Source organism: Globicephala melas, chromosome 16, assembly GCF_963455315.2.
Source record: "Globicephala melas chromosome 16, mGloMel1.2, whole genome shotgun sequence".
Classification (NCBI taxonomy): domain Eukaryota; kingdom Metazoa; phylum Chordata; class Mammalia; order Artiodactyla; family Delphinidae; genus Globicephala; species Globicephala melas.
The window spans coordinates 79,535,506-79,550,689 of record NC_083329.1 but is presented as its reverse complement, the minus strand read 5'-3'; the positions used below and the strand labels follow the sequence as shown (position 1 = coordinate 79,550,689).

At 44.3% G+C, this 15,184-nt stretch overlaps 1 protein-coding gene across 3 annotated transcripts in view; it reads right to left on the bottom strand.

The window, feature by feature from the left end:
• The window catches only part of PCNX2 (pecanex 2), a 273,314-nt gene that overhangs the window by 193,292 nt on the left and 64,838 nt on the right, over window positions 1–15,184 (bottom strand). For all 3 annotated transcript variants that reach the window (XM_060285936.1, XM_030839645.2, XM_060285935.1), the window contains exons 11-13: window positions 10,473–10,626; window positions 10,354–10,386; window positions 1,519–1,690 (exon numbers count right to left, since the gene is read on the bottom strand). In XM_060285936.1, coding sequence (XP_060141919.1) covers window positions 1,519–1,690; window positions 10,354–10,386; window positions 10,473–10,626 — 359 coding nt within the window. The remainder of the gene's footprint in view (window positions 1–1,518; window positions 1,691–10,353; window positions 10,387–10,472; window positions 10,627–15,184) is intronic.

Here is a 15,184-nt window from a genome sequence, read left to right as displayed (position 1 = left end):
ACCCTGAGTGTTTCTATTTCCTTAATTCACCCCTCAGCCTACAAAAGCAACTAGTCCCACCACTGACTTTGTCTTTCTTCTTGTGCCAATTTTATCCCCCAGATTCCTTGTCTCTTGTCACTCTGCTTTCTCCTCCTTCTATTGTTCTGTTATCTGATGTTCTCTTCTTGGATTACATAGGACAAAGAGCTTCTCCATCCTTCCCACCTGCTCAATGGCCACTGGACTCATCTCCTACCCTTGGTTCGCATTCAACCCCTTCTCCCTGGGAGCAGAATAAGGCAGCAGACACCAGATCTTCCTGTCTCCCTTGCCCCTCCTCTTCCTCTGGTGCCTCTCTCCACTGTGGTACATTGGTGGTCTGAGCAGAAACCAAGAGTGGCGGTGGGGAACAGAGATTATCACCCATAAGGCACAACTCCAGCCGCTATTCCACATGCCCCAGCACCAGCCAGAGGAGAACCACTTCCTCTGCGAGACAGGCACAAGAGCGTCTTCAGACACATGATGGTAAACAACCTCACACGTACTCAGTTCCTGTGTCTCTCTTGTGCTGGTCCTAATGATGGCTTTGACAATCTCCTCTTGAGTAAAATTTCTGGCTGGCAAGTAGCAGATCTAGGGGGTGGTGTCTTTGGTAACTGTCCTTTATCAACTCATCTGGTCAATGGGATCAGATAATCACAAGTTAGCAGGCGTGGAAACCTCTGGATGTCATCACAAGAATTCTCAGAGCTTTGTCAGTCAAGTCTTCGGAGCTGCGGGCCCACAGTGGGGCAGCCTCTTCGCATAATAAAGATGATAATAGCTAATACCTGGTTAAAGGCACGTTTCTATGTGTTTAAATATACCAACTCATCTAAAATCTGCAACAATCTCCGTGGTGTGTACTATTTTTGTCCCCATATCACAGTTGAATTTTGCTCACGGTCACACAACTAGTAAAGAAGCAGAGATGCAATTCAAACAGCCAGCCATCTGCCTCCGAAGCTGGGGCTCTACACCATTATATTATGCAGGTCACTTGTGTACATGGAGCATTTTACATCAAACACTGCCTAGACCTTAAGGCAAGTAAAGTGCACCAACGGAAGGCTGGGTGACGGCACATCCAGGACTCCATCTGGACTGAGAACCATGTCCATTCACATGTCACCAGAGCATCTGTGCCGTGCAGATGGGGCTGTGGCTGCCACCCTAATGGCAAAATCGCCTCCACCCTGGGGAGCCCCACTGACGCCACACATCAGGCACCTCAGCCACCAGTCTTCAGATGTTATGGTGCTGCAGCTCCCTGCTCAGGGATACCAACATCCTTTAGAATAAGTCCCTCGTTGGATGCCTGGGACTCTGCCTCCCAGGCCGTCTTCTGAGAGTGTGCAAGCCAAGAGAAAAAATGCACATCTCTTGATCCAATAATGAAGTAAGAAAATGTATCCAACGAGGGATTCAAAAAATAACGGGGAGAAATACCCTCCCACCTCTATATTCTTCCCCACAACCCCCAAATGAACTCACCTATTAAGAAGTCCCTAGCCGACTGGAGAGAGCCTGGAGAGAAGAGCTTCAGGCCGTACACAATGTAAGTGGGAGGGTACCTGGCTTTGGCCCCAGTATCAAGCAGCAAGATAAGGCCACACAGCACACAAAAATAGATTGGTCTGCTGTATGTTATGATTTGGTTGTGTCCCTAGAAAACAAACACAATTTCTGAATGGTACCTTTAATTTTGATTAAATAACAAAAGCCTCACAGTCAATCATTTATACCATATTATACAACTTACACCATATAACAATTCACCCCTCCCCCACCATAATTCATACATACAAAACACCAAGGGAAAAAAAAAATACCCTGATGTTTACTCTGTCAAAGAAGAATATCAAAAAGAATGTTATGTCTCTCAGACTCAGCAAGATTTACCTGAAAATGTAATTACCAGCCTTGGATAAAATCTCGATCTAATTCAATGCTGCCCCCACAGTGAAACTTCCATTTGTGTTGTTCATTTCAAGTGCCAAACTAATTTAAACCACTATTTGCTCTGCATGCTCTAAGTTGAGCTCCATTATTAACAAGAAATAGAATTACAAGTTGTAGGCTTCAATTTCCTTATGTCTTAGAAAGCAAGACAATACAGGTGCCAAATTATACCTGCAGAGACTGCACAAAATGTCTCAGTGTAGCACAGTGGAATAATCAATTTTTAAACATTTGCTATTTATCTGCATTGTCCTCTGAGGAGGACCAAAAACTTAACTGATTTCATCTTAACCTTCAAAATACTCTTAAGAGGCGAGCGGACACACTGTTTTATTCGTCTTCTGGAATGGATAGAAAAATTAAGGAAAAGCTATAACATCAACTTTCCAGGGCAAAAGTCAATGAAGAATTAATTTGCATCTCACAAATCAATGCAAAATTCATAAGGTTCAGAAAAACCAACAAAAATGAATTAGGGAGAGAATATTATTTGCAATTCATGAACTACTTTGAGTATAAAAAGTCAAGATGAAAGTGATACAAGTTTGATCACCTCACACCAGTCAGAATGGCCATCATCAAAAAACCTACAAACAACAAATGCTGGAGAGGGTGTGGAGAAAAGGGAACCCTCTTGCACTGTTGGTGGGAATGTAAATTGATACAGCCACTATGGAGAACAGTGTGCAGCTTCCTTAAAAAACTAGAAATAGAACTATCATACGGCCCAGCAATCCCACTACTGGGCATATATCCTGAGAAAACCATAATTCAGAAAGAGTCATGTACCACAATGTTCATTGCAGCTCTATTTACAGTAGCCAGGACATGGAAGCAACCTAAGTGTCCATCAAGAGATGAATGGATAAAGAAGATGTGGCACATATATACAATGGAATATTACTCAGCCATAAAAAGAAACGAAACTGAGTTATTTGTAGTGAGGTGGATGGACCCAGAGTCTGTCATACAGAGTGAAGTAAGTCAGAAAGAGAAAATCAAATACTGTATGCTAACACATATATATATGGAATCTAAAAAAAAAGAAAAAGAAAAAGGGTTCTGAAGAACCTAAGGGCAGGACAGGAATAAACACGCAGATGTAGAGAATGGACTTGAGGACACGGGGAGTGGGAAGGGTAAGCTGGGACAAAGAGAGAGGCGTGGACATATATACACTACCAAGTGTAAAATAGCTAGCTAGTGGGAAGCGGCTGCATAGCACAGGGAGATCAGCTCGTTGCTTTGTGACCACCTAGAGGGGTGGGATAGGGAGGGTGGGAGGGAGACAGAAGAAGGAGGAGATATGGGGATATGTGTATACGTATAGCTGATTCACTTTGTTGTACAGCAGAAACTAACACACCATTGTAAAGCAATTATACTCTCATAAAGATATTAGGGCTTCCCTGGTGGCGCGGTGGTTGAGAGTCCGCCTGCCGATGCAGGGGACGCGGGTTCGCGCCCCGGTCCGGGAGGATCCCACATGCCGCGGAGCGGCTGGGCCCGCGAGCCATGGCCGCTGAGCCTGCGCGTCCGGAGCCTGTGCTCCGCAGCGGGAGAGGCCGCAACAGTGAGAGGCCCGCGTACCGCATAAAAAAAACAAAAAAAAAAGATGTTAAAAAAATAAAATAAAAAGACTAGGAAATAAGTCAAAAAAAAGACAGGGATACAAGCTTGGATATGAATTCTTAACGTCACTGCCGTGAACATATTTAGAAGTGCCATTTAACCCGCCACTGCTCCTGTAATAGAAGTAGTCTTCTTCTGAGACCATCTTTTAATAGGAAGGAAAACACAGGCTGTCCATGGGGGCTGGCTATGTTTGGCCCTGAGTCCAGACCCAGTCTTAAAGGAATAGTTTGTACTCTTATGAAATTTCCTTTTGAATCCAACTAGGTCATAGATTAATGGGTAAGGGGATACTTCCTCTGCATTAAAAAAAAAAATTGAAACTAAAGCATAAGTGAAATCTTAATGCATTTCTCATCAAGTGAATAGCAAAATAAATTGCTTGGTATAGATAGCCACTTAGTATACAAATACACAAGCATATGAGATCTTTCCTCAAACTGATACCATTTCAGAAATATAATTAAATAGCTACTTCCCACTTGCCCTGATCCTTTCTGTTACTAAAAGGTTAAAAATAACTTTTTCCAGGCATTGAAAGTCTATGGCTTTGAACAAATTTAAGATATCATCTTGGATCGTCCCAGTCAAACTTTATTTATTGGGCACGGGAATGCTTTCTTTTTATTTGTAATTTCTGAGACAAACCTTAAGGCTCCCTTAGAAACAGGCTGCCCTCACCATCATGCTATCTCTGGGGTCCCCACACCATTCTAAGCATATCGCTAATACATGGCATGTGAGGCACTTTTATCTGCCTTGATTCCTAAGAACACCCACTAATAAAATTTCCCTCTTCTCCAGTTCCTTCTTTCACGTAGGATTCAATCATAAAACCTCCCAAGGATTCTTTTTTTTTCTCAATAGAAAAATTCCACTCGCTCCTCCAGGTGAAGTCTGATCACAACCTTCTAAAACTTGTCCAAGTGTTCCCCACCTGTTTTTTCACCTTCAAATGCCCTGGGGAAGCACTGCTGATGTCTGCTCCGGGGCACCTTGCAGGCTGTTTTACAAAAGCTGGTCTACACATGCATTTGGGTCTCCCATTAACCCCACCTACATATACAATGTCACAGGCGGTGCTCTGGTCGCAGGGCAAGGAAAGGGTAAGGTGAGAGAATCTATCCAAACCTACAGGTCCCCACCCGGAGAGCAGTGGTGCTTGTGGCTAGGGGACCAGGCCATTCTAACTGTCCTCTTACCAAGAGAGTGGGCTGGTCAGATGCTTCAAACTTGCTGCTGATAGATAAGTAGATAGATGGATGGATGGATAGATAGATAGACAGACAGACAGATAGATAGGTAGATAGATAGATATAGATGGATAGATAGACAGGGAGACAGAGCGATAAAAGGGTTTTGTTCTAAGGAAGATGGGGTGTCTGAACCCAGGGGCACTGAACCGAGGCCGTCAGCAACCAGGACGTGCCAGCCCCATCCCATCTCTGCCGTTTCCCGTGCCAGCGCCAGGCTTCGTGCAGATCCGAACTCTCTGCTTCTCAGCCCAGAGGGCAGAAAAGAGCTGCCTCACCCCTGCTGAGTCTGCACAAGTTCCCGTCTGGCCGCACTCAGAGGTCAGCTGTTTCTGACAAGCTGATGTAAGACAGCAAAGGCTAACATTTGTCCTGCTTTCCTGTGCCTCAGGCACTCTTCTACCCACTTTAAATATTCCACTCGCAGAAGTCCTACCATTACTCTCATTTTGCCAGGAGTAAACCGAGGCACACAGGCTTTGCAGTGCGGCCGAGCCAGGACTTGGATTCTACCCACTGGCTACTACCCACTGGCTCCCCAAACTGACCCAGACGGTGATTGCATTGGCCACTGGATCCTTCTAGGCCCAACACTCATCCTCACTCGGATCAAGTTCATTCGCAATCCTCATTCTTTAGACACGTGACGTGAATGTTACTCGTGTGAAGTAAAGACAGAGTGGGGGGGGAATCATTCATAATAGCTTCTCCTGGAAGGTGGAAGAGGGCTCCTACCAGGAGAGGGTGTAGAAAAATAACTACCTGCTGCTCTGTCCAGCCCCTCTGAGACACTATGTCTACCTACGTGGAACTCTCCTCACTCTAATAAGGGTTTGCTGTTTGCTTTAGCAATTCACCTGTTTCTATTTAGAGTCACACTTTTTTAATTGAAGTACAGCTGATTTACAATATTGTGTTAGCTTCAGATATACAGCATAGTGATTTGTTTTCGGGGTTTTTTTAATGCAGATTATATTCCATTATAGGTTATTGCAAGATATTCAATATAGTTCCCTGGGCTATACAGTAAATCTTTGTGGCTTATCTATTGTATGTACAGTTGTTTGTATCTGTTAACCCCATAATTTATCCTTCCCCCTCTCTCCCTTTTGGTAACTGTAAGTTTGCTTTCTGTCTGTGAGTCTGTTTCTGATTTTTCTATAGATTCATTTGTATTATTTTTTAGATTCCACACATAAGTGATATCATACAGTATTTGTCTTTCTCTGTCTGACTTATTTCACTAAGCATAATATTCTCTAGGCCCATCCAAGTTGCTGCAAATGGCAATACTTCAGTCTCTTTTTTTTTGCTGAGTATTATTCCATTGTTTATATACACCACCTCTTCTTTATCTAATCATCTGTTGACGGGTACTTGGGCTGCTTCCATGTCTTGGCTATTATAATAGTACTGCTATGAACACTGGGGTGCGTGTAGCTTTTCTAATTAAAGTTTTCATTTTTTCTGGATGTATACCAAAAATTTTTAACTATACACTTCAGCTCCCCTTGTGTGTGGAGCAAAAGAAGGAGATCTGGGGATGGGAGCCCACTGCCCTAAGGAAGCTGAACCCCAGTAAAACCCTAGCCAGCAAGTATTCTGTGACCCACACCTGGTGGCATATATATACAGTGGACTATTACTCAACCACAGAAAAGAATGAAATAATGCCATTTGCAGCAACATGGATGGACTTAAGACATTATCATACAAAGTGAAGTAAGACAAACATTGTATGATATTACTTATGCCTGGAATCTAAAAAAATGATACAAATGAACTTATTTACAAAACAGAAACAGACTTACAGACAGAAAAACAAATGTATGGTTACCGAAGAGGAAAGGTGGGGAAAGGATAAATTAGGAGTTTGGGATTAACAGATACATACCACTCTATATAAAACAGATAACCAACAAGGACCTACTGTAGAGCACAGGGAACTATACTTAATATCTTGTAACAACCTATAATGGGAAAGAATCTGAAAAACAATAGATATGTATATGTATAACCAAATCACTTTGCCGCACACCAGAAACTAACCCAACGCTGTAAATCAACTATACTTCAATTTCTAAAAATTTTTAGTGAAATTTAAAAAAAACCATTTCTCCGATAAACAGCACCTTAACCAGGTGTTCAAGGTCAACATCAAAAGTGGTTCAGTCACGTTGATTGTCCATAACCTCGAGAGGACATAAGGAAAATGGCGCTTTACTTCTGTGGTTCTCCTCCCCCATAACCCAGTTAAATCATCAGATGAGCCCCAGCTAAATGCCAACTGAGGGACAGTCTACAAAATCCCTGACCAATGCTCCTCAAAGCTGTCCAGGTTATCAAAAACCAAGGAAAACCTGAGGAACTGTCACAGCCAGGAGGAGCCTTAGGAGAGAGAATGACTAAATGTCAGGCAATGTCCTAGATGGAATCCTCAAAAAAAAAAAAAGGGATATTACGTAAAAACGAAGGAAATCTGAGTGAAATACGGACTTCAGTTAATAATAATGTATCCACGTTGCTTCTGTAGTTGTGACAACTGTAACATACTGATGGAAGAGGTTAATAATTGGGGACCTAGGGGTGGGCTTTGCGGAAACTGTACACTCAGTCCTCTGGATCCGCAGAGCAGAAGGAGAAAGGAAAGAAACCTTTACAGAGGACTGAATATTCCAGGTCCTGCACTGGGCACATTATATAGATTGTCCAACTCACTCACAACCAAATACAGCTGAGGCTGTTATTATTATCCCCACTTTACTCACACAAAAATGACCAGCATTTGTCAAGTGCTCCTGCGGTGCCAGACTCTAGGCTGAGCCCTGGACGTACATTATCTTGCTTAATCCCCTTACAATCCTATTTTATTATTTCCTCTTTTACAGAGGAAAAACCTGAGATTCAGAGAAGTCACTTGACCAAGATGCCGTAGTTTGTACGTGGCGAGGCTGGATTCGAATCCCGAAACCCACACGCTTCCAGTTACCCCAGTGTTTCTCAGGTGTGATCTGAGATCACCTCCGCCATCAGCACGGGGTGGGGGAGTGTTAAAATGCAGGTTCCCAAGTGCTGCCCCAGCTGTCCTAACTCAGAATCCCTGCAGGTGCTGGGAAAGGCGCCGACGCTGCCTCTGTGCCAGTGATCCTACTGGATTTTGCTTTCTGGGTTATCATTAGTGGATACTGTTGGTTAGACCAGTGTATAAATCTGTGTAAGCCATGGAAGAGCCTCACTGCCTGTGACTAAGTTGCCAGTCTCTGATCCTCAGATTCCTTCCAGGAGCTACCCCCCATTCTCATTTTTTTAAGCTCTCCTAGACCTCTTTTCTTTTCCAATCAGACGCGTTTCTTTCAGGCCCAGGGTCAATGGTACCATAACTATTAGCAGGCCAGTATTAATCTGCAACTCTATCTGAAGCACACAGAATGTTATGAAAAAAAAAAATTTTTTTTCATTGTGCTATCTTCAGGTTTTAACAACTTGCTCAAAATTTGCCACCTCTGTGCTCCTGGAAGGAAACAAAGGAGAAAGTCCGTCAATCACTCCAAGAACTGACTGCATTAACGGCCCTCCCTGGGAACGAACAAAGTAACGCAGTTTTGAAAAGCACTGATTCATCTGACAGCCCCTGATGAATGAAACTTAGCCAGGGCTGGTGGCAGGCTTGAGCACCAACTCTCTACCAGACTGGGTTCATTCTCTTGACCATCTTCTTTCTGAGGTTTTCTCATCTCTAAACAGTAAATCAGCCTCTAAACGCCTACATGGCTCAGCCACACTGCAGGAGGAGCTATTTTATAGCTACCATATTTTCTTGCCTCATCAGAACAGTTAGAGAAATGCCAGCTCAAATCTGGGACTCATTCTACTCAGAAATCTGTGTAAGCAAATTAAGTACTGCCATAAACATAGTTTGATGTCTGACTGTGGCTTCTGTTGACAGTAAGAGAAGTCATTTCTTCCTATCTCACTACGACATGCTTGCTCAGATAAAGGAAGGGCAGCTGCATTTAGTCCTCCAGGAACTGGATCAATAGAGACAATAGGACTCCGACTTAGAGCAGGACCCAAGGGTCCTGCGAACGGTCATTACAGATCTACAGGGATTACGCAGCTGTACTTGCCATCCTCCTTGCCTAGCATTATTCCTGAAAGTACATGCAGGAAATGAATGTTTAACAGCACACAACACCCCTCCCCCAGGTCACCCAGAAAGACAGTGAGCCAAGCGCTGTCACTAGGAAGCGGGGCGTATTTACCACAGCAGGAGGACGCCCGTGTCGCATCTAGGGTGGGCTGGGACAGCACACCCCAGGGCTGTACGTCTCTGCGCTCACCACCTAACCCAGATTCCTGACAACAATCACAACGACACACCCGTGATAGCCTAATTATGCTGCTTCTGCTTATCTTGACATTCAGACTCTGGGATGAAAGAAGATGTATTAAACCAATTATGGGGAACAGAGGAATTTAACAAGATAGTAATGTATGCCAGGTGAGTGTCCAATGACAAGCTTTTCTTAATTACTATGAGCTAAGCATGAGCTATCGCAGATTTAAAAGCAGTCCTAAATCATGGATATGAAGTTTTTAAAGGCACAGTAGCGGGAAGGTCAAGTTTTCTTTCTTTGGAAGTGGTTTTCGTGGACCCACAGGAGCTCACCAGGACAGAGGAAAGAAGGTTTCCCAAGGAGCTGGGACATCCACCAGGCAGTGGTCTCGGTGCACAGGCACGTGGCCAGGGTCCCAGTAGGGAGAGCGCCAGACCTGGAGCCGCAGCACCACAGGGGAAGGTGCAGCCGGGTCAGTGGATGCTACGTGTGCTTCCGAGCTCGTGGAAGACCGCCCAGGCACCAAGAGATCAGTGCTGGGGAGCCCAGAGTGTCAGATATGAAGGAGCCCCAAATGATGAGGAAAAAGGTAACAGTACACTTGAAAATGTGGACGAGAAAGACATCAGCTTCAGGTAAAAAGAATAATGATGCATGCTTACATACTGAGGTTTCTACCATCTATTAAGCGATTTCTCCATGCCAGGCGCTGTTTTAAGCCCGTTACTTGGATTACTGAATCCCCATAGGCATTTTTATTATCCTTATTTACACACAGGGAAGCTGAGGCATGGAGAGTACACATTTTGTTCAGGGTCCAATAATCAGACACAGGAACCAGAAAACGAACGCAGGCAGCCTGACTGCAGAGTCTGGGCTCACCGTCTTTCCCGACATGAGTCCAGGGCAGGTAGAAAAGGCCCTGCACACATCCTTGGTCCCCATCCTGTTCCGTCCCTGCCACCATCCCCACCACGCTCTCCGATCTAGCCTGAACTTGGCCACCATGTATTAATATTTCTATTTATATATTCAATATACACGGATATTGATATGCACGTCGCCTTTTGAATCTAGTTTGCCCATTCCCCTAGCTTCAACGCAAGCAGAGCGAACAAGCTACTCGCCCGTGGTTGGACACTTACGTGGATTGGCGAGGCGGGGTCAGGCTGAACGCTCTAGAACACAAATGAGAAGTGTCTGTGTCATCATCTCATGATTTCAAGGCTACATTAGTGATGGTAAGAATTAGATGTGCTCTTGCCTTTAACAGGGAGTACTGGCAGCTGGCCATGACGAGGCAGAAGAGAAGCACCCACATGTCTTTGCAAAAGCCTCGGTTCAGTGTCAGAAATCCGAGCAGGGAAACCAGGACAATCAGTAAAACTGCCAACACGTTTTCCTTGACATCTTCAGTTCTGGGCAAAATAAACAAATTAAAAACGGAGGGAATAAAAGGTAAGGCTGTCTGTTTTTAAACAGAGAATACCTGCATGCTTCTAAAAAGACTGGCCACAAGGGAGTACTTATCCCAAGCACGCCTTTATATTTGGTAACAAGATTTTAAGGTTTCCTTCTTTCTTTCCTTTGTCCTGTGTTTTATATTTTTAGAAATCCATATTTAACTCCCACTTTCTGTTATTGAAGTAAATGAAATATAATCCAATTGGGTGGTGTCCTTGGTCATTCAACTGGGTTACTGGGAGAAGACCGTTAATTCCTCCATCCACAACAGTGAAATGTGAAGGAGCTTCACTGACTCTGCTAAATGGGGGAAGGGTTGCGTGGCAATCCCTTCCAGATACAGTCTCCATGGCCGGAATTTCCTGCTCAGTTACAGAAGCCAGGAGAGCTCCAGCCGGAGGGCTGACGTGCAGAGGGTGCAACTGAAAGTATGTCGTGACCACAGCCTCACGGGGTGGTTTTCTCTTGGGGGGCTCCACTTGAGAGGTGCAGGGTAGAGAGGTGAGCTCATCAGCTGTGGGCTGTTATCAGTGGATGTGCAAAGGGACAAGAAAGGGAGTTTTAAGATGCTGATGCAAAGGGGCTAAAGCTGGATCATGGGGCGGCAATAAGGGCTGCTAGTGGGAGGAAGTGGATGCATCAAAGTGCAAAAGAGGACGGGGTAACACTGGAGGGAGGTGGAGGGGCCGGGAAGGTTGAACGGAGGCTGGGATGATGATGTCAGGGGTGGAAGCCTTCTGTGGGGGGACGAGATGCAGGGTGGGGTTATGGCAAGGAGCAGCTGAAATGAAGTTAAGGGAGGATGGCGTGGACCACAGGTCGAGAGTTCAGATGAGTCACTCACAAGAATTCTGAGTACATTTCTTACCTCACCAATGTTTGCACATGCACATATTGTTTTGGGGTTGTTTTTTTTTTCTGGCCGTGTCGCATGTGGGAGTCTTAGGTCCCCAACCAAGGATTGAACCCACGTCCCCTGCAGTGGAAGCGTGGAGTCCTAACCACTGGACGACCAGGGAAGTCCCCATATTAGTCTTTCCCATTCAATTATGATCATTTTTAGACAGGGACAACTGGCTACTTCATCCCTGGGATGTTCAGGCATTCCTGAACATTCTATTTTTAATTAATAGACATTATTTTTTAGAGCAGTTTTAGATTTCAAAAAAAATTGAGGGGACAGTACGAAGAGTTCCCACATAGCCCCTCCCCCCCAAACACATCCACCCTCCCCCTCCATCAACATCCCCGACTAGGGTGCTACATGTGTTATAACTGAGGAACCGACACGGACAAATCATTATCAAGTAAAGCCCATAGTCTACATTATGGTTCATTCTTGGTGGTGGACATTCTGTGGGGTTAGACAATGGTATAATGATATGTATCTGCCATTACAGTATCTTACAGAGTATTTTCACTGCCCTAAAAATCCTCTGCGCTCTGCCTATTCATCCATCCTTCCTCTCTAACCCCTGGTAACCACTCATCTTTTTACCGTCTCCATAGTTCTGCCCTTTCCAGATTCCACGGTGGAATCATACAGAATGTAGCCTTTTCAGATTAGCTTCTTTCACTTAGTAATACACACTGAAGGTCCCTCCATGTCTTTTCATGGTTTGATAGCACCTTTCTTTCTATTGCTGAATAATACTGCACTGTATGGACATACCACAGTTTCTTTATCCATTCACCTATCAAAGACATCTTGGTTGCTTCCAAGTGTTGGCAATTATGAATAAAGCAGACTTCCCTGGTGGTGCAGTGGTTAAGAATCCACCTGCCGGGGCTTCCCTGGTGGCGCAGTGGTTGAGAGTCCACCTGCCAATGCAGGGGACACGGGTTCGTGCCCTGGTCCGGGAAGATCCCACATGCCGCGGAGCGGCTGGGCCCGTGAGCCATGGCCACTGAGCCTGCGCGTCTGGAGCCTGTGCTCCGCAACGGGAGAGGCCACAACAGTGAGAGGCCCGCGTACCGCAAAAAAAAAAAAAAGAATCCACCTGCCAATGCAGGGGACACGGGTTCGAGCCCTGGTCCGGGAAGATCCCACATGCCTCAGAGCTACTAAGCCCGTGCGCCACAACTACGGAGCCTGCGCTCTAGAGGCCGAGAGCCACAACTACTGAGCCCGTGTGCCGCAACTACTGAAGCCCACGTGCCTAGAGCCGGTGCTCCGCAACAAGAGAAGCCACTGCAACGAGAAGCCCGCACACCGCAATGAAGAATAGCCCCCGCTCGCTGCAACTAGAGAACGCCCGCAGCAATGAAGACCCAACACAGCCATAAATAAATAAATAAATATCAAACTTATGAAAAAAATTATGAATAAAGTATCCATAAACATTTGTATGCAGGTTTTTGTGTGGACGTAAGGAGCGTGATTGCTGGGTCAAATGGTACTAGTATGTTTAGTCTGGAAGAAAGTGCCAAGCTGTCTTCCAAAGTGGCTGAACCATTTTGCAATCCCACCAGCAATGAAATGAGAGTCCCTATTGCTCCACACCCTGTGGTGTTATCAGTGTTTTGGATTTGGCCATTCTAACAGGCGTGTAGTGGCATCTCATCATTGTTTTAGTTCATAATTCCCTAATGATATACGATGTGGAGCATTTTTTCACGTTTATTTGCCATCTGTATATCTTCTTGGGTGAGGTATCTGTTCATATCTTTTGCCCATTTTTTAATCAGACAATCATATAGAACTGAGAAGTATAGAAATGTGAAGAACTCAGATATTAAGATGCTCATGTGGAATATTTTTTAAAATATGGGGGGGCAATACATATTTGGTGAAAAGGGAAATTTATGTGTTTTTTTTATTTTCTACTATGCACTTTTTATAGAGCTAAATGTATTTGTTAGCTCAGGTCCATAAAATACATTATGTATTCTTCAGTGTGCTCATAACATTTTGATGTGTCTACCTAAAACAATATAAAGACTTAGGAAATAAAACAAAACAAAAATTTCAATTAGAAAAACCAAACCTCTGGGACTTCGCTGGTGGCCTAGTGGTTAAGACTCTGCAATCCCACGCAGGGGGCCCGGGTTCAATCCCTGGTCAGAGAACTAGATCCCGCATGCCGCAACAAAGATCCTGGCGTGGCCAAATAAATTAAAAAAAAAAAAAAAAAAAAATTTCTTTCCTATTTAAAGGGAAAGAATAAAGCTCCTGAAAAGTATTTTTTTCCCAGATTCTCCTCCACCAGGACTCCATTCCTCTGCCCTCAGCCTCTCCACCATCACTCCCCCCCACGCACATTCCCTTGTATATCAATATGAAATATTGGGTTAAGAAGTTTGCTCACTGGACAAGGAGTGTCATGATTAGGGCTTTACTTTAGAAAGATTTATGTTGCAGAGGTTAACAAGATGCACTGAAGGGGAAAGGATAAATAATACTCCCAGAGAGAAGTAAGGAAGGCCTGGGAAAGTGACACAGCTGGAGAACTGGAAAGGACACGTGACTTTCAGACACAATACAGAACGAGGCAGAAAGGACCCTGTGACTGAATGGATTATCTACAGTGAAAGACTGGTTGAAAGAATAAAGACGATTCCAAGATTTCAATCTGGGGGAAGAGGATCTTAATGGCCGAAATGGGGAAGGGGAGCTGCTTTGCTAAGGGAAGTCGAGTCATTTGTTCACGTAATAAAAGGGCTCGGCACTGCTCTGGGTGCTGGGAATACATCAGTGAATGAAAATCATGAAGTTTCCTTTCCAGTGGGCAGTGACATAAAATAAGTAATACACACAAAATGAGTACATGATATAGTACCTGAAGATGATTAGTGCAATAGAAAAACGAATAGAACAAGGTGAGAGGAGCTACGACTGTCCGGGCAGGGAGCTGATGGAATTTTAAACAGGAACGTCAGGCTAAGACTCACTGAGAAAAGACACTTAAAAGACCAAAGGGTTGGTCGTGCAGGTATCTAAGGAGAGAGCACTCCAGGTGGAGGGAACAGCCAGTGCAAAGGTCTTCAGGCTGGAAGAGGGCTTGGCGTGGTGCAGAATAGGAAGGCCAGCCTCACTCTGTTGTGTTAAGAAGAGTGTACAGGGAGATGCTAGTGGGAATGTGAATTGGTGCAGCCATTATGGAGAACAGTTCCCTATGGAGGTTTCTCAAAAAAACTAAAAATAGAGTTACTATAGATCGAGCAAACCCACTCCTGGGCATTTACCCAGACAAAACTCTAATTCAGAAATATACATGCACCGCAATGTTCATTGCAGCACTAGTTACAATAGCCAAGACATGGAAGCAACCTAAATGAACATCGACAGATGAATGGATAAATAAGATGTGGTACATATATGCACTGGAGTACTACTCAGTCATAAAAAAGAATGAAATAATGCCATGTGCAGCAACATGGATGGACCTAGAGATGATCATACTAAGTGAAGTCAGTCAGATAGAGAAAGATAAATATCACATGATATCACTTATATGTGGAATCTCAAAAAAATGATACAAATAAACTCATAGACAGAAAAAACAAACTTAT